The 22,831-nt window shown below is 37.2% G+C and overlaps 1 protein-coding gene across 1 annotated transcript in view; it reads right to left on the reverse strand.

Annotated features, from left to right (window-relative positions):
• Positions 1 to 4,827: 4,827 nt before the first annotated feature.
• The window catches only part of tab1 (TGF-beta activated kinase 1/MAP3K7 binding protein 1), a 29,164-nt gene continuing 11,160 nt past the window's right edge, over positions 4,828 to 22,831 (reverse strand). Inside the window, exons 6-11 of the mRNA XM_028457273.1 lie at positions 17,253 to 17,369; positions 16,173 to 16,284; positions 14,804 to 14,948; positions 13,490 to 13,703; positions 11,058 to 11,211; positions 4,828 to 5,311 (exon numbers count right to left, since the gene is read on the reverse strand). Of these exons, the coding sequence (XP_028313074.1) occupies positions 5,086 to 5,311; positions 11,058 to 11,211; positions 13,490 to 13,703; positions 14,804 to 14,948; positions 16,173 to 16,284; positions 17,253 to 17,369 (968 nt within the window). The 3' untranslated portion in view covers positions 4,828 to 5,085. The remainder of the gene's footprint in view (positions 5,312 to 11,057; positions 11,212 to 13,489; positions 13,704 to 14,803; positions 14,949 to 16,172; positions 16,285 to 17,252; positions 17,370 to 22,831) is intronic.

Consider the following 22,831-nt stretch of genomic DNA (forward strand, 5'->3'; position numbering starts at 1 on the left):
AATAAAGACTGCCACCGACCCTTCCTGTTTGAATAAAGACTGCCACTGTCACTTCCTGTTTGAATAAAGACTTCTACTGTCACTTCCTGTTTGAAATAAAGACTGCCACTGTCACTTCCTGTTTGAATAAAGACTCTTACTGTCACTTCCTGTTTGAATAAAGACTGCCGCTGTCACTTCCTGTTTGAATAAAGACTGCCACTGTCACTTCCTGTTTGAATAAAGACTGTCGCTGTCACTTCCTGTTTGTATAAAGACTGCCACTGTCACTTCCTGTTTGAATAAAGACTGCCACTGTCACTTCCTGTTTGAATAAAGACTGCCACTGTCACTTGAACCCAAGGTAAAAAGGTATAGAACAAACGTGTGAAACCCAAATGTGGCCCTTAGGAGCTTCCAAATCGGTCCACAGAAAATAGAAAAAATGACAAATTAACAGGAATCATTGTGAAAATTACCGAATAATTAAATTTTCGATATCTCAGACCCTCCAAATACACAAAGTCAATGACAGTCTACAATATTTACAGTTACTTTTAATCTCAAAGTGTTGAAAGAACTCTTAATTAAAAAAACAAAAAAAAAAAAACTAAATTTCCCCAAATTAAATAACAATTGGTCACAAATTTAAATGTTGTCAGTGTTTTACACTTTATGTATTATTCAGCGTTGGGGTCAATTATAATTGTAATCACGTACTTAATTAATTAATTGAAATTATGTTGTAATTATAATTGAAAAACATACTAATGCTGTTGTAATTATAATTTAATTGTAATCAAGTTCAGATAATTGACTTTGTAAGTGTAATTGGCATAAAACATTCTATAAAAAACTACCGTTTACTGTTTTATTTTGAACAAATTGCAAATGCAATAATACAAGAAACAATATTACAATAAATAAAAGATTTGATTCATATGGCATCCCTACAAAAAAAAATTTATGACATATATTATTGCATAAATGTATTAGTCCCTCCCCTTTTCCTACATTACAGTAAATGATCTAATTTTCAGCATCCTGTTTTCTAACCATTGCTGCTGTTAATAAATTAATTTTGTCTCATCTTTATACAGTTTAATAAAACTGAAGAATCATGTTACAGTTCTATGGCTTACACATACGTAGTTAATTATTAAAATATGAAATATCAAGAGCTATACTGACACAAAAAAGGCTCCGACACACACACCAAAAACATGGATAATATTTTCATAGATAAAGAATCCTAACAGGGAAAACAAAAAAGTTAAAAACAAATAAAATAATTTTTTTTGTGTATTTTATGATGATTTAAGACATGGGTCAAAACTGACCCGTTAGCATAAGAGATGCTAACAGAAAGCTAACACAAGAGGAAGGTCATGTTTTATGGGGTTATTTATTAAAGGCTCAGTAATTGTGATTAATTGTAATTGAACGTTAGCAATTGAGAACGTAAAAAGTGGGGTACGGGTACCCCCAGGGGTACGCAAATTGTCATGGGGGTACGTGAATAAAAATTTAAAACACTATGACAACATTCGAAACTGGAATATAAAGAGACGAGCTAATGCTAGGTTAAAGCTAATAAATAGGTTAAAGCTAATACATGGGTTAAAGCTAATATTAGGCTATTGCTAGGTAAAAGCTAAAGCTAGGTTAATGCTATTTCTAGGTTCATGCTATTGCTAGGTAAAAGTTAATGCTAGGTTAATGCTAATGCAAGGTTAATGCTATTGCTAGGCTAATGTTAATGCTTGGTTAAAGCTAATGCTCTGTCAATGTGAATTTTAGGCCAATGCTAATGATAGATAATGCTAATTAATGCTAGATAATGCTAATGCTAGCTAATGCTAAGCTAATGCCAGCACCTACATCCTCACTTGCATTTTCTTCAGGAAATACAAATCTTCTAGTTATTAATATTATTATTATTATTATTATTATTATTATATATAATTCCTCAACAGGAAAGGTAAAATTTAGGGACAAATTTCACTGTAGAGGTACATTGTATATTTATTTATATAAATATATATATTTTTTGCTTTTTTGTGTATTTTTTTTGTGGTCATTCTATTTAGTTTTGGGGTTTGTGGACCTTAGGGGTTCAGGGTAAATGTCTGTAGGGGTACGGGATTGTGAAAACTTTGGGAACCACTGCTTTAAAGCATATTATTCTTTGGAGGGTTTATAGTTTAGACTGGGCGTGTCTTACTACTCCAGGAACCACGCCCACAATCAAGGCTTTTTTTTTTTTTTAGATTTCCAGCCTAGACGCACGTCAGCCAAAACCTTTTTTAAACATTGTTGGTGGAGTAGAAAACACAAGACTTACTGGACTCTAACCATTAACATTTCAACAGGATTTACAAAAAAAACACTGTCCAATGAGCTTCATCCTCCCAGGTCCTAATGCCTCCATGTTAGGTTCTACAGTCCCATCCGCTTTAACCTAAAGAAAACCAGCAGTAAATAATGTTTACACTCACTAATCAGCATGGACGAAGAGAGAATTATGTTAATGTGGAACAAAAGCAAAATTATTTCCAGAATGAGTAATTGGCAGCATTAGCTGTGGAGCTTTCATTCACCACTTCGTTGTCCGTCCTAATTACTGTTTCACAAGATTAAACCCAACGAGCTTTTAGAACAGCAGGAAGTTAATTTGAGGAAGATGATTTCTTTGTGACTTGGAGGCAAATGAATATTAAAAAGAACAACGTTTTTCCCACAGATACACACAGGGTGTGTTCATTCTACACTATTATATGGTCTAGTCACAGCAGGGACTTCTTTATTAATTATGAAAGGAAATATTGTTATAATCGACCTTGTAGATAACAGAGCTTTGAGATTTCTACAAGACAAAGATACAAAAAGATGCCAAAGACTCAACAAAGGAAGGTTACTAATGTTTTATGATGTGGGATAAACGGGCAGCTTTTATCACAGCAACTGTGACTGACTCATTATCAACATTCACGTCAGCATTATTTAAAATAAAGACGCATCTGAGAATTAACACAGGAAACAACAGAGTTTGGGTTTTTATTAGCATTCTGTAGAGCTTTGTCATTTTGTAAAATGTCAAATTTTGTGTATTTTTTTTGCATGATTTTGTTTATATTGTTTTGCCCTTTTGTTTATTTTTGGTAGTGATCTTGTGTGTTTTAGTTGAGTTTTGTGTGTTTTTGAAGTCATTTAGTATATTTTGTCATTTTGTGTATTTTTGTTGTCGTTTTGGATATCTTTTATTTTTGTAGCCATCTTGCATGTTTCTGGAGTAATTGTGTATGTTAGTTATAATACATATATAATTTGTCATTTTTTTTATATTCTGTCATGTGTATTTTAATTGTGGTTTTTAACTACTTGTATTTATCAGTAATTTTTTGTGTTTTCTTAAATATCTTTTGTTATTTAGTTTATGTTTGAAGGCATCTTGACGGTTTGTGGGGTAATGTGCTTTTCTGTAGTTTTTTGTGTATTTTAATTATTATTTTGTCAATTTTTTTTAGGTACCTTGTGTGTTTTGGTTGTCATTTTGTGTCTTTCTGCACTTTCTGTCATGAACTGTATTGTTGTTGTGTTTTGTCATTTGTTTATTTTTGTAGGCATCTTCTCTATCCAAAACCAAAATTATGGAATTGATCAGTTGGCTTCTCAAAGCAATCGACCAAATTTTTTCGAAAAAAGAACGGGCAGAGGTGAGCCCGCCTGTCCGAACGGAATGTTTGCTGCTGGTGGACGGTCTTGTGTCTGTCCATTCTTTCTGTTATGGACGTGGAACACATGTACATGATAGGAATTGTGGTAGCTGGCATGCTGCTGATTGGAGCCGGCAGCTTTCTGACTAATCGCAAACTCCGTATTACGTTGGCAGCTGTTTTGGGAAGGCTGCCAGTCATTTCTGATGGCTGGAGCAGGGCTCTCGACACTTAGACTCATGTGATGAACAAACTTGGAACGTTTACGCAGAATTAAAACCAACTTGGAGAAGTTGAATGCTCGGCTTGCAAGTTAAAGGCTGGAGACCTGGGCTCAAGGCTATAGAAATTGTGCTAGCCTGAATCAAAAACAAACATTATTAGCTCCACACAGCCAGCCGTTCAAGGCCGTCTCATTTATCCACCAGGATGTTTATGCAGAAAGATGCTCCATCCCCCCTTCTCCTCCTCCCCACCTCTCCCCCCGAGCCACCTGGAACTTTGTTTTCTGAGCCACATCTGCTCAAGATCGTCACACATCATCTGACTGTATCAGAATGAAGCAATGAGATTATATTTCAATGCCTTCGTTGGCCCTCCATCCAACCTCCCTCCCCTCCCTGCAAACTTCCTTTTCTCCACACCAAACCCTCAACCCCCCACACCCCTTCCCCACTCTGTGGGACCTGCCTTTTTCTCCTCTTCTTACCTCGTGTTTTTTTCCCACTCTCGTCTAAGTAAAGGGGCGCTACCTTAGTGGTGACCCACAGTCCTCTGCGCTCCTGTCCTCCCATGTCATATGTGATTGTTTTCATGTTTCTTGGACGGGGATGTAACTGATAAGCAAATTTCCCCTTGTGGGACGAATAAAGGATATCTCATCATCTTGTGTGTTTGTTGAGTAAAGATGTGGTTTTTTTGTTGTCTTTTGTGTATTTTTGTTATCATTTAATCTATTTTTTTAGGCATCTTTTGTGTTTTAGTTGTTGTTTTGTGTATCTTTCTGTAATTCTGTGTTTGTGCAGTCATTTTGTACTTTTTCTTTAGGGGGGGGTATTAAAATTAAGCGAAGAAGAATAACAGGTTTTAATGGGTTCCTGGACATTAAATGAAAGAAAGTTCCAAGCGTCTGCATATATATACATATTTTATTACAAATAAAAAGATAGTTTCATTGATTCCACTTTAAGGCCGTACAGTTTATAATCATTCATGGTCCTGGTTTAGATACATTGGACAATAGCTTCTAATGTCTGGGTAACATATGGACTCATGACACCGGTGTATAAAACAAACATAGTTTCACATTAAACAGTGACGGTACCTGCTGGTCCATGCAGCTTTATCTCTTTCATATAGTAGTAGTATATTACATGTTGATGTATCAGAGTCACTGTGGCCCCAGGCCCGTCTGTGAGCTCAGGCCGTCGCTGTGGTCGCCCCCCCACAGCTGGTAAAACTGAGTGAAGTCCACATAGGGGGGCACCCGGCCCGTTTCATCGGGCTGGGCCGCTTGGCTCCCCCTCTGACGGAACAAACTCCCGTCCCCTGAGCTGGAGCTGGAGCTCTGGGTCTGGGTGTTGGTGGACTGGAGGGTGGCCGTGGGGCTCTGAGTTCTGGGAGAGCATGAGGAGGAAAAGGAGGAGGAAGAGGAGGAAACAGGTAGGTGGGAGGAGAGGGAAAACAGGGAGGAGGAGAGGGGGAGAGGAGGAGTAGGGGGAGGAGAGGTGGAGAGGGAAAAGAGAGAGGTGGAGACAGGCAAGGAAGGAGGAAGAGGAGGGAGAGGAAGTTCAATTATGGGCTGCAGGATGTTGACTGAAGCTTGGCAGGAAGTGGAGAGGAATCTGCTAACGGAGGTAACGACGGAGGACGGCGAAGGAGGCGGAGCGATCAGTGAAAAAGAGAGAGATGGAAATGTTAGTCAGACCGTGAGAGGAAGAGGAGGAGGACATGCACTGATCTGCATGCTACGCTACGCTATGCTATCCCTCCTATCTCCTTTCCTATCCACTTGGTGAAAGGTGTTAGTAGACTTCCTTAAGGTGTTAGGGAAAGGCAATCACGTTTGTTTTGATAATCAGATACACTTCCACTAGGTGACGTAATAATATGATGGCCGCGAAGGTTAGTGACGTCTGCTGTGGTGAAAAAACTACACATTTCCTAAAAGGTTTGGATGTAAACAAAGGAAAAGAGGCTACCAGGCTGCGAGGAACAAAAGTGAAACTAAAAGAACGGTTGCTCACACTCACCTTTCACTCACAAATCAACCTTAATGATTTCATTAAATAGTTACATTTATGCAAGACATAGCCCTAAAACACACAAAGCAATCCTAGGTGAATTAAATATGTTGAATAAAACATAATGAGGCTAAATATGTCTCTGATTCGTTTTTCTTGAACGACTGAGTGTCTGTTTTCAGTTATCATGAGTTTCCGTGAACACTCGAATGAGCGGGTCCCTTTAAATGTCATCGCCACAAGGAATTGTGGGTCAGCATTATGTGGTCTCCTTTGGTAAAGGATGGATCAGTGTTTCCTAGGCTAAAGGAGGTTATAAAGGAAGCATTGAGCCTCCTTTCCTTAGCTTTTAGAGAATTGGAACACTCTTAAGGAAAAGTGGATAGGAAAGGAGATAGGAGGGATTATTCAGACGTAGCCTACATTTCATTACCGTACACAGAATCCATTCAATGCACCCTGCAGAACATCCAACCATTCATCCAACCCAGAAATCCAATTAAAAAATGAAGGCAAACCTCCTAGAGCAGTGGTTCTCAACCATTTCTCTGTTTTTGGCCACTGTAATCTGAAACTTTTAACGAACTGTGGTTGGATAATTTAGATCAGGGGTTTCAACCTTTTGGTCAGGACCCCATTTGGGATCACAGGACACTTGGTAGGGGATACCAGATGTTTTTAACGAACTAAAAATATTTTTTAAAACAATTTCAGCCAATTTTTCCCCTTTTTCTGCAACTACACGAACCATGCCATATTTGAAATCCTTTTAATGCATTTTTGCTACATTACTCCCATTTCTACCACTCCACCATCAAATTTCAATGCTGTCAAGACATTTTCAGCACTTAAACCCTTTCCACCACTTTTCCACCTAATGTCACATATGTTGACCCATTATTTTCACATTAACATATTGACTTTGAACACTTTTTAACCCGTTTGACCAATGTCTGTGGTTTTTAAAATCCCATTTCACCACCTTTTCCACCATTTTTAGTCACTTTTAACCTATTTTATTTCTGATTAAAACAAGGATTTACATCTTTAAGATGACTATATACTATGGCACAAATAATACTAAACTTCCTGGATAACAGTGGATATTATTCAGATAAAGCCCAACAGGAAACTATGAACATATTTCACTGTTAGCTCACAAAGCCTCAAACAGTGGAGTTAGTGAAAGATATGTATTCATGCATCAGTCACAGGTAACAACAAATATTCACTACAACACAAGGCCAGCATGACTCAGCACTATAGAGCCGTCTCATAGACACAGCTGTGGTTGTTGTCACATTTACGACACTTCTGCACATCTGTCCATATTAAACAGGATAAAAGACACACTGGCTTTTCTCAAGGCTACTAAACAAATCAACTAGATGATAAGTACGTGTATCTAACAGCAATCTGAGCAAAGTACCATTTATTTTAGACCGACTACAGTAAGACCTTGATTTTCTGTGATCGCTTCCTGAAATGGACATAATGGTATTATTATGTTGCGTACTGACACACATTTTCTGATGTTAACAGGTGGAAAGAGAGATAGAAATGTAAATTCTCGCGCAAAAAACAAAAAATCCCCAATTAATCACACAACTTCCTGTAATTAATTATGGAATAATGTAGAATTAATAAACAGAAAGTATATTTAAATTCAAAGACCATTTTAATGACTTTCTTTGAGATTTGAATGGAGAAACCTGCATGTACTGTGCAACACTGTGAAATATAAGAGAAATACTGGTACAATTTTGTAATTATTAAAAACAATAATGAGAGCTGCTCTTTCCTGCATTAATGTGGACTAACTGCTCTGCCTCAGCAGCTGAATGTAAAAGAGCAATAGTTTCCATGGAAATGCAGGCTATTACTAGTTTGTTAAAGTTTCTTTGTCTTTTTATTGTACATTTTATGAATTGATATAAGGCCACTTAAAGGAAAATTGATTCAAATAGATTTATTTTTTTGCAGAAGTAATTATGGCAGTACTTTTACTTTTTTACCATTTACATTTACATTTGAATAATTTTGCCAAATTTAGTGCCAAACGACTTAAAGGGATCCTCCACTGTTTTTACACATGTGGCCTAAAATCTTTGAAATGTACTTATTAAAAAATCTATGCCTAACAAAACACATTATTATGCACCATATTAATTTAATTAATAGAGGAGGAAAGGCGTTTATGAGACAGAAAATGGCACTACGTACAGAGCTGACGTTCCCAGCAGTGCGCAACAGCGCACACTCGACCAGAGCATGTGTGGAACTCATAGTAAATGTGGCGATTGTGAGACAAAACCATAAAAAAACGGGGCAAGCAGTGACACTCTGTATGTCTGGGAGGAAGAGGAAGTTGCTTATGTGCAGAAAGTTGGAGGAACGCCAAAATACAGTAAGAAATACATTCAACTCTGACCCAGATAGATAAATAATAATAATTTTGCCATCAAAAGTCCGGTCTCAGTGTTTTTTTTTTGTTTTTTTTTTATATAAGGAAACAATGTAAAGATGTTAAAGTTGTCACTAAAGCCAAAAAAATAGCTTTAAAGTCACTGACGGTTTTTTTTTTTTTTTTTTTTGAAAAAGTCTGTTTTCTCAGCTTTTTGCTCTATTCAACGGCTGATGAAACGAGCCAGAAACAAATTTTTTTTTTTTTTTTTTGGTGAAAGTAGAGGCTTCAATCTTTCAGAATCTGGTGTCAGATTTCAGATAGTCATAGGAAAAAATATTCTGTGGGAATTTAAAATCAGTCAAAATGCTCAAAAACGGCTGGCACTGAGGGGGGTAGAAAATCTGAAAATGGCTGGCACTGAATGAGTTAAAATGACAACTTGTGCTTCTTTTGGTTGCTCTAAATAATAATGAGTTAAAAAAATGTTGATGTAAACCTCTTGTTTACCGAAAAAGGATAAAAACTGTTGTGACCGCTGGGGGGCGACAGTTCCAACTCTGAGGTTTGGTAGTAGACAACAAAGCAGAGAAGAAGTACTCTCCTAAGGGCCTTTTACTCTCCCTTAAACAGTGTGCTGACACGCTTTGGTGGCTGAAGTTAGACAGTAAATGAAGGACTGTTGAAAGACTCCCACCCAACAGGACTTCTGTCCTCAGGGTTGTGTGGAGAGTAAAGGCTCTTTAGGAGAGCTCTTCTTCTCTGCTTCATTGGGTGCTTTCACACATATAGTCCAGGCTCGATTCAGGCAGTGAATCTGCAACACAGTTGCATTTTAATTTGGTCCGGTCCGCTTTCACACATGCTCTTTATCAAGTGTACCAAACTTTCTGAACAACATGACGCAGGCAAAATGGTCGGTCGTCTATTGGACCGAATACGTCAGCCTCCATAGACAAAAACAACACTTCTGTCAGAAAAATGCATTTTCCAAAGGAAATTCTCACCAGAAACGTAATTAATAATGATTAAAAATAACCCATAAACACAATGAGTGTGGAAATGTTTATGTATGACAGAGAAGCGCTAGGTGTATTCGTGTGCTTGTTGCCATGACGACAGTGTGTGTGATTACTAACAGTTGCGCTGTCGCGTCCTATATCTGGTCCTTCTGCCTATGTTTTCCAAAGGAAATCCTAAAACAAACCTCCAGAAACGTAATTAATAATAATAAAAATAACCCATAATCACACGATTATACAACCTTCGCTAATGTGCTACATAAACACAGCTGATGCCACTCTGTCTCACACCTGTCAGTGCTCAGAGGTGTCATGCCACCAGTAACTTACAGGTAAGGTTGTATCATGTGTGAATATGTGAATGTATGAGCAGGTGAAACATAGAGCAGCTAGATGTGTAGCCATCGCTGACCATGTGAACAGTTTGAGGAAGAGAGAGAAGTGAAATAAATGAATGATGGAGTAATACGGAAGGGAGTGAGGAAATGTATGTGACGTGATTGTGTGCTGACAACGTGGGTCTGAAAATGGATGGATGGATGTTTGTGGGTGTGCTGCCTGCTGAAACACTGGGTTGTGAGTGTGTGCACGTGCCTGTTGCCACGGTGACAGTGTGTGTGATTGCTGTGTGCCGCCGCTGTCCTATCACTAATGGAGTCACTCCATCATTATTGCACTTCAACATAAAGTCCTCCAGTATATTTGGTCCTGTTTGCTTTCTCACATGATTAAAAACCACACTATGATTTGCTTTGCGAGACCCACATTTTTCAGAGGACCAGAGTTCGCTTTTTTGCTCCGCACCAAAGTTCTAGTGAGCTTTCACATTTCGAAAAAAGACCAGAGAATCCGAGGAAGCAAAGCATGGTGTGGATCAAAGAGGTATGTGTGACAGCAGCCATTGTCTATTACCAAACCACAGACTTGGAACTGTCGCCCTCTGTGGTCACAGATTTATTTTGGGTCACAACTGTTCTTATCCTCTTTCTGTGAGGTTTACATCTTTAATTTTTCCTGATTTTTTTAGAGCAACCAAAGGTGCAGAAAAAGCTACTAAATGATTTAAAAAGCTACTGAATGATCTAAAAATCAGGCTGAATGTTTCACTCCAATAGAAAACAATGGGATGTTTACAGACAGTGGGGCCGTGTGACATCATCAATCACCTGATTTAAAAATGGCAGAACACTGGCTCTAAAACTGTAAAGTAGTCCCATTCTATAAAAGTTACTAAAACAAATATAATGCATGGTAATGCGTTTTGTGAGGCATAGATCTACTAATAATTACATTTCAAAAATTTGAGGCCACATTTGTAAAAACAGAGCTTAGATCGTAGCTTTAGATGCAAAAATAAAGTCAGGGTAGATAAAACCTGAAAGTACATCTCAGCAGATCTATGGGGGAGTTGGAATGTGCTTGTACGTAAATAACCAAGGCAGCGGGAGGACCTGAGGGAGGAGAACTTCAAGGTCGCCCAAAGTAAACCATTGGCAGGGCTCGAGGATTGTTAAAACAGCCAAAAAATACTGAACAGCAGGGAGGATTGAAGCAGCCACAACAAAGCGACTACACAGTGAGGAGAAACCACTTTAGTTTAGTTTAAAAAGCAAACACCAGTGAGTCCACAAGCAAAGCAACGGCGGCGGATGAAGCACGGAGGGAGAGGAAGAAGAGAAACCAGTGAGCTCACCCGGGTGTGGGGGTGCCTTCCTCCAGGGTGGAGGCCGTGTTGGTGCCGTTGGTCAGCGTGCCTTGGGAGGGCATGACCAGTGACAGCGTCACACTGGTTTTACTGGTGCTCTGGCTGTTGGAGTAGGGCACAGACACTGGGTAGATGCGACCACCTGGAGGAGGAGCAAGGAACAGACGGAGAGATCAGAGATGGAGAAACAGCTCGTAAAGACTCAGCGTTTTGAGGCACGGCTGGGACACAAATGGACTTTTTACAAGAGGGATTATTCATTAAAACAAGAAAGAAAAAGTAAATGGATGAGTGCAGTAAACAGAATAAACTCTCTATCACTACACTATCACTGGTTCTTCTTGTTCAAGCAAGGGTGATACTAAAACCTGGAAAAATCCAGAAACATTTCAGAGACAGATCGGAGACAGAGTAAATTCTGCCCCGTAATGCATGCATAGGCTGTAATATCACCAAGTTTATCATTGTACCAGTTGTTAGACCCATATCTATAACAGGGAGCACATATTTATTCCTGGTTATTGTTTTTCTGAGTTTTACTGGCCTTTATTTACCGAGTAGTTTATAAATATAATTTCATTATTGTATAGATCCAAAAGTGGCAAAAGTACTAGTCCTCAGTACTCAAGTAAAAGTATAAATATTTGAATAAAAAAAAGACTTTGGTAAAAGTAAAAGTATTAAAGTTACTCCCTTACTTGAGTAAAAGTAAAAAAGTACATGCTACTAAAAGTACTTAAGTAAAAAAGTAAAAAACAAATGTAAGATAGGATTTTTTAAACCAGCAAATTCTATATCTTTTATTTTTTTAAGAACATGTAGAAATTATAAATAAAATGTGTCAAGAAAATAAAAAGTGCAAATGCTCAATTAATCCCAGAGCAGCTTTGAGTTTAACATTCAAAACATTTAAAACTTTAAAATGTTAACTATAAAACTAGAAAAAAGCTCAAACAACCAAAATGTTGTGTCTGTTTATGTTGTGACATCATCATTGAAGGTCTTAAAAGTAACGAGCTAATTTTAAAGAGTAGAAAGTACAGATATTTGTTTAAAAAAAAAAAAAAAAAGTAAGTAGTAAAAGTAAAAAATCACCAAAAAATTAAGACTCAAATTAAAAAACTAGAAAAACTACTTACGTACAGTAAAAAAGTATTTTTATTTTATTACTTGTCACCTCTGTTTAGCTCCTGTTATGAACATATACAGTACGTACACCTGAATGAGGTAACCTTTTAAAAAAGACAATAATAATGGAAAAAATTAAAATACTAGTTTTTCTAATAATAAAAACAATGTTATAAAAAAAATCTTTAAAACATCATCAGCTGATCTAACTGTCAGCTGGTTATATCGTGTAAATGAATAAAAATTCAATTAAATTGAATTTATATAGCGCAAAATACAACAAAGTCATCTCAAAGCGCTTAACAAAATATAAAGTCCATAGTAAGAAAGAAAAAACCCAACAAGATCCACATGAACAAGCATTTAGCGACAGTGGGAAGAAAAAACTCCCTCTTTTTTATAGGAAGAAATCTCCAGTGGAGATTAATATAATATAATAATAATAATACATAAGTTTTATATAGCGCTTTAAAAAAAAAAAACCTCAAAGACGCTTTACAAAATTAGAAACAGACAGAATGGGAGTGCTATTATAAGTTGTAGATGAGCTGAAACAGGTGAGTTTTAAGCAGTTTTTTGCAAAAAAAAAAAAAAAAGGGTTTTCAAGTGTTTCCGAGCAGTAGGAACTAATTGCCGGCAAATAAAGCCCAATAAAACTAACCAGGAATAAATAAACGGTACAATGATGAACTTGTTGATATTACGGGGCAGAATTTACTCCGTTTCCAGTATGTTTACAGATGTTTCTGGGTTTTAGTATCTCCCTTCAAACAAATATGACTACAATAACTTTAACCCAGTGATTCTCAAAATGTGTGCCAGGTATGACAGGTGGTCAGAAACTTTTCAATTTCATGCCAAATGCCTATCTGAGTTCAATAACACTAAACAAAACACCTACACACAAATAAACTAATATTACGAAGCTTTAAATTTGAATTTTTTTTTTCCATATTGCCCACCTCTACATGGAAATAGATGAACTAAAACAAAATTTTAGAAATTTTGAAACAGAAAATTAGAGCCTCTAGGTTAGTTTTCTTCCAGCAGGATGATACGTCTTGCATTTAAATGAAATGTAACAAATAAATGGAAATGAATTCAGCTCTTATAGAAATAAAAAAACAAACAACTGGCTCTTTAGAATATTAATAAAAAAAGTTCAGCACAAACTTTAGAATAATTGAAAGTTCTTTTTTGGGATTCAGAAAGCAGACCAAGTGTAACTGATTCTATTGATGATCTAACAGCATGTTTCTAATGAGACACTCATACAATGCCATGCTGCCTACCCTGTGTGGGCGTAAGTGCTGAGTCATTCTGGGGATAGTTGAGCGTGCGGATGAGCAGGGTCATGTCTTCGTGCCTGGAACAGTACGGAGCCCTTTGGCGGCCGGACACAAAGACGTCGTGGTGGAGACGCTTGACCCGCTCCACCACCGACTGGGCCACCGCCTCCAGGCTGCTCTGCTGGGCCAGCTCAGCTGCTACCATGGCAACAATTTCCTACAAAGGACAGCAGACGAGGCTGCACAATTACAGACAGGAGAGCACTGACCAATCACAGCGCAGAAGTCCTGATTTTTGGGGTCAACATTAGTGTCTAATGTTGACAGGTAAACATAACTATAAATAAAACTCTACACTGAACTGAAGAACAAATAAATATATTCATATTATTTACATTTTTATTGAAGATAAAGACAAAGGAAAACTGTGGAGAAAAACATTAAAGTCAGCATTTAGAATAAATTACCAAATGAAGGGTTTGTGTGTTTTTTATACACACAAACTTTTTTGTAGTTGTTATGTTATGTGTGATTTTCTGCTGTTTCATTACTTTAAGGGCAGCAAAAAATTAGACCGAGGGCCACATTTTTCAGTTATTTTGTGGATGTTTGCTGTTGTTTTATGCATATTTGTTGTCCTTTTGCAAATTTCTTGTCCTTTTGCACAAATTTCTTGTCCTTTTGCATATTTCTTGTTGTTCTTTTGAAATTTTTTTGCGTGTATTTGTTTTTCTTTTGCATATATTTCTTGTCCTTTTGCGTATGTTTGTTGTCCTGTTGTGTATTTTGTTTGTCCTTTTGCAGACTTTCTTTGTCCTGTACGTTTTTCAGATATTCTGTGCATATTTGCTGTCGACTTATGTGTATTTGTTGCCTTTTGTGTATTTTTGTTGTCCTTTTGCATATTTAAGATGCCCTTTTGCATTTTTTGTCCTATTGCATATTTATTTGTCCTATTGCATATTTATTTGTCCATCTATGTATTTTTATTGTCCTTTCGCATATTTTTGATGTTCTTTTATATATATTTGCTGTCCTTTTATGTTTTTAGTTTCTTTGTGTTTTTTATTTTATTTCAACCAGAAATGAAACCCTACCCAGAATAAGAATGCGTGTCCCTGGAGGTCACAGAGGTGCAGCCGTACTGCACATGTTTCTTGTTCAGGAACAAATGATTTGGAAAATGTCTCAGAAAAGACACATCCTAGCGTTATGTGGACAGGGAGCAGGAAGTGTCATCTCTGATTTTGTGATGGAGAAACATTCATCATTGTAAAAACCAATCGTTGTCAGTTGAGGTGGGAGGAGCTTACTGACCTGATTGGCCTGTTCGGGGCCGTGAGCAGATTCCAGTGCGTTCATCAGACCTTCTGACATCAGCAGCAGGAAGCCAGTGATGTTGTCCAACGAATGGCCGCCGTGAATCTCTGGCTCAGCGATGATTGGCCTGGATTTAGCAGCACTGATGGAGGACAGACCATAGTAACATTTTATTAGTGAATTAGCATCAGCATGCAACAGACACACAGAGAGAGAGAAAGAGAGAGAACATTTATAACTTCATTGTAAATTGTGTTCTAGACATATATATAGTGAAAGCCTATTTTATTATTTTATTTTAATCTTATTGTTTTGCACAAATTTTATAACATTTAATCTTTTCGTGTGTACATGGTTCTCACACTTGCTTTGGCAATGTAAACCTGCTTTCTCGACGAGTGAGTAGATATTATATTAAAGGTATTTACCAGTAAAACAATCCAATTCACCTACTTAAAACCATTGCCCTAAGTGAAAAAATGGCTAAAAGATCATTTAAATCAGGGTACTATTCAAACATTTAAAAAAATATATGTAAACATTTTATCAAACTGGTACAAGTACAATTAACATCAAATAAAAAGGCTGACAAGTTATTTTAGTCACAGTCTTTTTACTTTGTTTAACTAAAGTGGTGTAGCATTAGCATTAGGCCTGGGTGATATGGACCAATATTCATATCACTATATCTTCCCTCAAATTGGCGTTTTTTTTCAATAGTTTTACAAGAAAACAATAATGGGTCAAAGTCAGTGGAGAAAAATACCACAAAGACCCATTTATTAATCACTAGCAGCACAATTACAACATTTTGTGCCACTTTTGACTTTTTCTTTCATTAAGGCAGAAATGTGTGATTAAATTCTGTGGTGTTGCTAAACCACATTCAGGAGGCTGTCCCATTAAGAAGTGTGTAAACAGCCCCACGCTGCGCAGAGCCTTAACGCTCTGCTGCTGCTGCTGTAGAGCAACAGAGTTAATTACAGAAAAGAAACACATGTAATGATTCTTCAAACATCTCTCAGAGGACAGATGGACATCTGTACTGGCACTAGGAGGAGTGTTAGCGGAGCATACCTCTGCTCTGTTTGAACGCTTAATAATTATTTGGTGTGTCTGTAGTGCTGACTTGAGTATGACTAGCAAATGGTGTGATATGGCAGAGAAAAACCCCATTGGATGTGCTGTGTAAGTTATACAGACATATGGCACACACAAGGCACCGCGAGGGTAAAATTGTGCGCTAGAGATGATTCTACCATCTCCGTGATTTGGCAGATCGTCGTCATGTTTAAATCCTTCACGATCTAATATCATCAGATTGCACACCCTTAATAAATACGTGTATATATAGCTGGGGCTTCACCTGAGGAGGTCGATTTCGCTGTAGTTAAACTTGACGCGGTAGTCTCCGAGCCTCCTGGTGCTGCTTTGTCCAGCTATTTGTCCTGCTTGTCTTATACGTGCTGAATCCAGTCCTGTACAAGAGAAAAGAGAGGCAGAGGAGTGGGAAGTCAGAAGCATCCATATCACACTTAAAACAACACGTTACATCACGTATCTCATTAGGTTTGTATTGATATTAATCAGTTTCTTTGGTTCCCAATCATCAAAACGCAACACTAGTTAATTGCACTTAAATAATTATAGGAAAAATTAACGCATAAAAAGAAATAACGCCGTTAATCACGTTTTTTTAAGCACCTTTCTTATTTCAAGAGTTCCCGGTATACCCATAATACTGATGCACAGACTACAATAACAAGACGGGAAACTGCCGAGCTGCTCAGCTTTGTTTGCCTCCATTTTGGCTTATAAAAACACCGGATGGAAAACTAAAGCCTAGTTGTGTGCAAATTGTGCATGAAAGAGTTTGATGATCACCAGAGCTTTGTAGCCTTCGCTAGCACCTCAATGCTAAACATGTAGCAGCGCGGACACTCGAACAGTGCTAACTGTTACATGCTGCAAGCACGCCGTGATTCACTGGATACATATTATTATCTGAAGAAGAAAAAAAGCAACAAGTTCGGCATCAGAAAAGTATTCTTACTGTTTATGATGTGCTAACTTATAGCACTACATATGATGTTTTATTTCATTTGTATTTTCTATTATTTGGAGATTGACAAAAGTACACAGTAATATGACACGTAGCCCACGGGACTAGTCTCAAACACAGCGGAATATAAATGTTACGCCTGCATCTGTTAATAACAAACAATAAATGACTTTATAAAGCCACTTTGTTATACAGTACGTCAATATTTTGATCTGCCACAATAATGTAATTTAAATGAAAATACCTCAAGTTGAGGGAATTTTTCAGCAATTTTGAGGTGAGATTAAAAAAGATAATAATTAGATTAATTAATTAGACATTTTTTTTAATCTCCTGACAGCACTAGTTACTCCTAACGTGTTCAGGGTTTACTTTATAGCTCACCGAGTGCAGCCAGTCTCTGCAGTTCCTCCTCGTTGTCTGTGTTCTGGGGTCGACCGATCTGCAGAACCTGGTTCTGGCCATCACTGGTGGACTTGCACAGGAGGACCCGGTTTGAACCTGAAACCATAAAGAGCTGATGAAGATGCTCAGGCTTTGCCCAGAGTTACAAGAACATCTCAAAGGGAAAGAACATCTAAAGCGCTGATGGGACCTACTTTAAACAGCTGTGATGAGGGGGAAACTTTGAAAATGAATCCCCTGATTAATGAACTACAAATTCTAATCAAACTTTGCACATGACGCTATAAAACGTGTAATAAACAGTGAATAAATCCTCAGATTTGTGGTCATTTGATATTAAAAAGTAACGGTAATATCAAGTGCTAACATTTCTCAGTAAAACATACATTGTTTAAAGCTTTAACATAGTTAACCAAACAAAAGCAGGAGTGTGAAGATTTGCAGAAAATTCTGAATTCGACAATTAAAAGGCCCTTATCCAGCCCTCGGTCTATATTTGTGCAGCCCTAAAAAAGAAATGCTGAAATTGACTTAGATAACAAAAAATATACACAAGAATACCAAAAAATTCACACAATTAGCTGAAAAATATATAAAAATGACAACAAAAATACACAAAATGACTCCACAAACAAAATCCAACAATGAACATACAGAAAATGACCCAAAACATTTGCAACAAAAATACTAAAAATGACAAAAAAAAATCAAAAAAGTACAAGAAAAATATACAAAAATGACTGCAAAAATACAAAATGACAACATGCAGTAGATATAAAAAAGAGCAAAAATCCAACAACAAACATACAGAAAATGATACAAATATAGAGCAAAATACTGAAAATAACTCCAGAAACAGACAACAACAAAAGCAGAAGAAAAATACACAAAAATGAAATAAAATTATACAACAAAAATACTTAAAGAAGAAAAACACAAAAAAATGACTACAATGACAACAACAAAAACACCAAACATCAACATAGATATACAAAATGAACAATAAAACCAACAAATCCCTTTGTTCTTTCCTGTATTAATGCTCAGGTTAGTCATTATTCTAAATATTCATATTGAGGACGTAGACATTCTGTCAGCTTGGTTCCATTTTCAGTTCTGCTACATATTCCTGAAGAATCCCAGGTAAAATGTCTGTAGCGTAGGCTCCGCCCCCCTGTTTACTCAAACTATGGCTGGTGACCTTAGCTGTCCAATATATTTCCCATCATCACACAGCTGGAAACACTCGGCCTCATGTTGAAACATGCTTGGAAGCCATGGGATGTTCTGTTAGCTCTGAACTCTCGACCCACACACGCAGAGCGGGGGGAGAACCAGCAAACCCCCATAACTCCCTCTTTCTGGGTGCTCATGTTTCATCAAAATTACCCAGAGCAACTTTGATGAAATGAAACAAAAGCAACTGCGTAAAAACAGTTCTTATATTATTATTATATTATAATAAGTATTAAATGTGTAAAAATAACAGTGAATGAACTGAATTGGAAGTGATCCACATGCAGTCAGAACTGATCCATCATCCTAGAGAACCTGCAGGTCCCAGAGGTTAAGGTCTACAGTATAGTTTTACAAGACTTTAGTTAACAAGTTCCGGGCCGAATAGCACGTACCACGTTCCCGAGAATTCAGTCAAATGACTCAGTTCCACCGAGTAAAACAAGCATTATCGGAGGAGTAGTCATTTGAAAAATGAGGCCCCCATGGCACATATAGAGTAATGGGCACCATGTACTGAATGTGTCAATGATTCGGTACCACCAACTGTCGCAATATTTGACTAACAAATAAATGAGAAAACGACTAATGAAAATTGCTGAAAAAAGGTGGGTGGACCCCTAATCGAATTGTGCGATGCATTATTAAAAACTAGGTTGAATTACCTTTGAAATGATATGTCACACGACTATGTTCCTATAAATTTAGATATAACCGGAATTGGGGTGTGTGTGTATTCATACCAAACTGCATTCCGATCTAACGGGAACTAACAAAGGAGTTGTATTTTGAAAAATGTGACATGTACGGGGTAATGGGGCCCATTTATTTATTGGTATGTGCTAATGATTCAGTACCCCCAAATGTCGTAATATTTGACTTGCAAATAATTGAGAAATGAACTTTGTTATTTTTTTTTCTTTTGGCACCCTGGGCCCCAAATCAAAAATCAGGCTCAGAGTGTCAATGCATACAGATCCATAAATCATAGCTACCAAATTTCAGCCCGATCTATTCACGAATAACAGAGTAGCAGCAATTTTAACGAGTGTACACAACAACAACAACTAAGTGTGTGGCGTTGTGAGTCCGGTGGCCCGGCCTAAAAACTGCCAAGTGATTAACCATCATAAAGGTAAAATAAACTTTTGGGGCTAAAAACTCCCACTAGCATCAACTTTGGGATGATCAAAACTCTGACATGACTATGAATCCTTCATATTATTTAAAGGGTACTTGTAGTAGAAATGTACACTGCCAGTCAAAAGTGTAGAACAATCTTTCCAGTTATTTATTGCAATTCAAGTTGTGCAAGTCCAATGAATAGCTTGAAATGGTACGAAGGTAAGAACTGAACAGCCAGGGCTTAAAAAAAAGGTTTGGTTACCCAAAAGTACATTTCAGAATGATACAAATAGGCCTCTTTCAGGGAACACAAAGTGGATTCACGATTTAAAGCTGTTCTGCAGCAATGAAGGTAGAATCAGCCTTGAAAGCTGGTGCTACTGATTCCTACAGGTGTTCACACTTTTCTTGGTTACTTCTAACCCCCTCTGTCTGCATTACGCAGTGATGGAACACATTGTGGTACCAGACCCTATTGAGCATCAAGTGAACATTATTGTTCATAGATTCCATGATTTATTTTTCAACTCAAATTGCTTATTAATTCTATGCTTTCATTTCAGAGTACAATGACACAATAAACTGAATAATCATCAGTAAAAAACTGGAAAGAGTGTGGTGTTCTAAAACTTTTGAAACCTGATTGAAATGGCCAGCATCGTTATCAGGCTTCTGCAGAGTTGATCATTTGAATCAGGTGTGTTGGAAGAGGGAAACATCTAAAACATGCTGAATAGGGGCTCTTGAGGACCAGGACTGGCCACCCCTGGTGTAGGGGATCAAAATCACAGCGTTGATTTTGATCGCTCAACAGTGCCAGTGCTACCTAGAAAGTGTTTGTTCTCGTCCCATCCCGCCTTCATCGTTTATGATCTCTGAATGTTTGCAAATTCCTGTTTATTTACCTTGAGTCAGTGCCAACGGCTCATGTTGTGTCTGTTTAACTGGAAAGTAACTCAAAACTGAAATGTGAGAACTCTCCAAAGAGCTTGCATTACTAGTTTATTCTTCAAGTGTTGATGAATATGCAGATGAACGGATGAGTGACTCAACCTATGACCCCATTAAGGTTGCAAAGGGGGGGAACATTTCTGGTGAATTTCCACGGCAAATTAAGCTCTGGAAATTCCTGGGAATTATTTATAGGAAATAACCAGAATTTGGGAGTAACTACCATATTTACCAAGGTAGAGAGCAGGAATGGCCACATATCTTCAGCTCGAAAGCTCCTTCTACCATGGACAGCTTTTCACGATCTACTGTGTTGGGGGTTATAACTGTAAATAATCTGATTTTGTTATTGTCTTATTATTCAATATTTGTATAATATTAAATTACAACTAGAATATTTGCATTTCCTCAAGAAAATGCAAGTGGCGATGCAGGTGCTGGCCCGTGTCACACTGCATTAGTTTAGCATCGGCCTAGCGTTAGCATTAGCCGTACTTTAGCAATAGCGTTACCCTAACATTAGCATTAGCCTAGTGTAAACAATAGCCTCGCATTTGCATTAGCCTAGCATTAGCATTCACCGAGCAATAGCAATAACCTCGCAATAGCAATAACCTCGCAATAGCAATAACCTCGCAATAGCTTAAGATTGAAATTGGTTGAAAAAAATTGAAATTGGTTGAAAAAGATTGAAATCGGTTGAAAAAAGATTGAAAAAGTTTGAAATGTGTTGAAGGTAGGGATGTAACGATTAATCGTAAGGCAGTTAAAAATCGATTCATAGGTATCACAGTTGATATTGATTTTCTGAAAATTGAATCGCAGTACTACCACAAGTGTAGGCGGCGGGCGGAGTCTGCTAATACTTTCTTTCTGGCTGCCTTCTACTCTTAAATATGTTAATAAATGATTCATTACCCCTTTAGCACAGAAAGAATATCTGTAATATTACTTGAGTATCTGTAAAAGTCACGTTTTTCTATTAGCTCTGTCTGCTAGCATAGCTTCTCTTCTTCACTGCAAGATATCGGCATGCCAACCGACCACTGTGTTACCAGCGCCCTCTGCTGGTCCAAACAAATATGACGTAAATCAGTGCAATCCCGTTTTTTTTTGTTTTTTTTTTTAAAGTCCAATTGTTAAGGCACAAAATACATTTTCAGTTGCACTTTAAAAAGAAAAATAACTATTATGCAGTTTTGCATTGTTTATTATAGAACCAGAATTTAAATTAATAGGCTTCATTTTCATTTGTATTATTCCTTTATTTATTTCATTCAAGATTTATTTTTAGTTAAATTGCATTGTTTTTAATAGTTTATCAAGGAATTCTTTTGACAATGAAAAATAAAAGGAAAATAGTACCGTATTCTTTTTTTCCAAAAAAAATTTGTCTACAGTCCCATTTTGTAAAATAAATCGTGAGAGAATTGTATCGTGAACCCAGTATCGTGAATCGAATCGTATCAGGAGTTGAGTGAATCGTTACACCCCTAGTTGAAGGTCTTAGTTGAAAGTGAACAGACAGCTGGACATTGAATGGCTGAAATCAGTTGAAGAATGGCTGAACAGCTGAAGTTTAACAGTGATGAAGTCAGGATTCTACAGAGTGGGTGTAGAGTGCAACAGCAAATCGATAAAAATTGATGATTAAAAGCGTTGGCAACGGATTTCATCATCGATTTGTTGCGTCGTGCGATTAATGTCACTGACCTTGACACGCAGCCATTTGCTTCACCTGCAGAGCTTTGTCAATAAAGTTATTGTTTGAGGAAAAAAAACCTCACCCTGCTAAAGATAAATTTTAAAATCTTTGAGCTAAAGTGTTGGTTGATGACGCTGGTCTGTAATGAAGTGAGGCTGGATTAATTACATTTCGATGGGTTAAAGTAACTTATCACATCTACTCAAACTTGTTTGATGAACTATTTTTAAGGTACTTGTACACATATATATATATATATATATATATATACACACACACAGTGGTGTGAAAAAGTGTTTGCCCCCTTCCTGATTTCTTACTTTTTTGCATGTTTTCCACACTTAAATGTTTCAGATCATTAAACATTTTTAAACATTAGTCAAATATAACACAAGTAAACACAAAATGCAGTTTTTAAAAGAAGGCTTTTATTAATGAAGAAGAAAAAAATCCAAAGCTACATGGCCCTGTGTGAAAAAGTGTCCCTAATGGAATTGTGCGAGATATAATCGTAATCTACGTTGAATTACCTTTGAAATGA

The sequence above is a fragment of the Gouania willdenowi genome, chromosome 1, assembly GCF_900634775.1.
Source record: "Gouania willdenowi chromosome 1, fGouWil2.1, whole genome shotgun sequence".
Taxonomy (NCBI): domain Eukaryota; kingdom Metazoa; phylum Chordata; class Actinopteri; order Blenniiformes; family Gobiesocidae; genus Gouania; species Gouania willdenowi.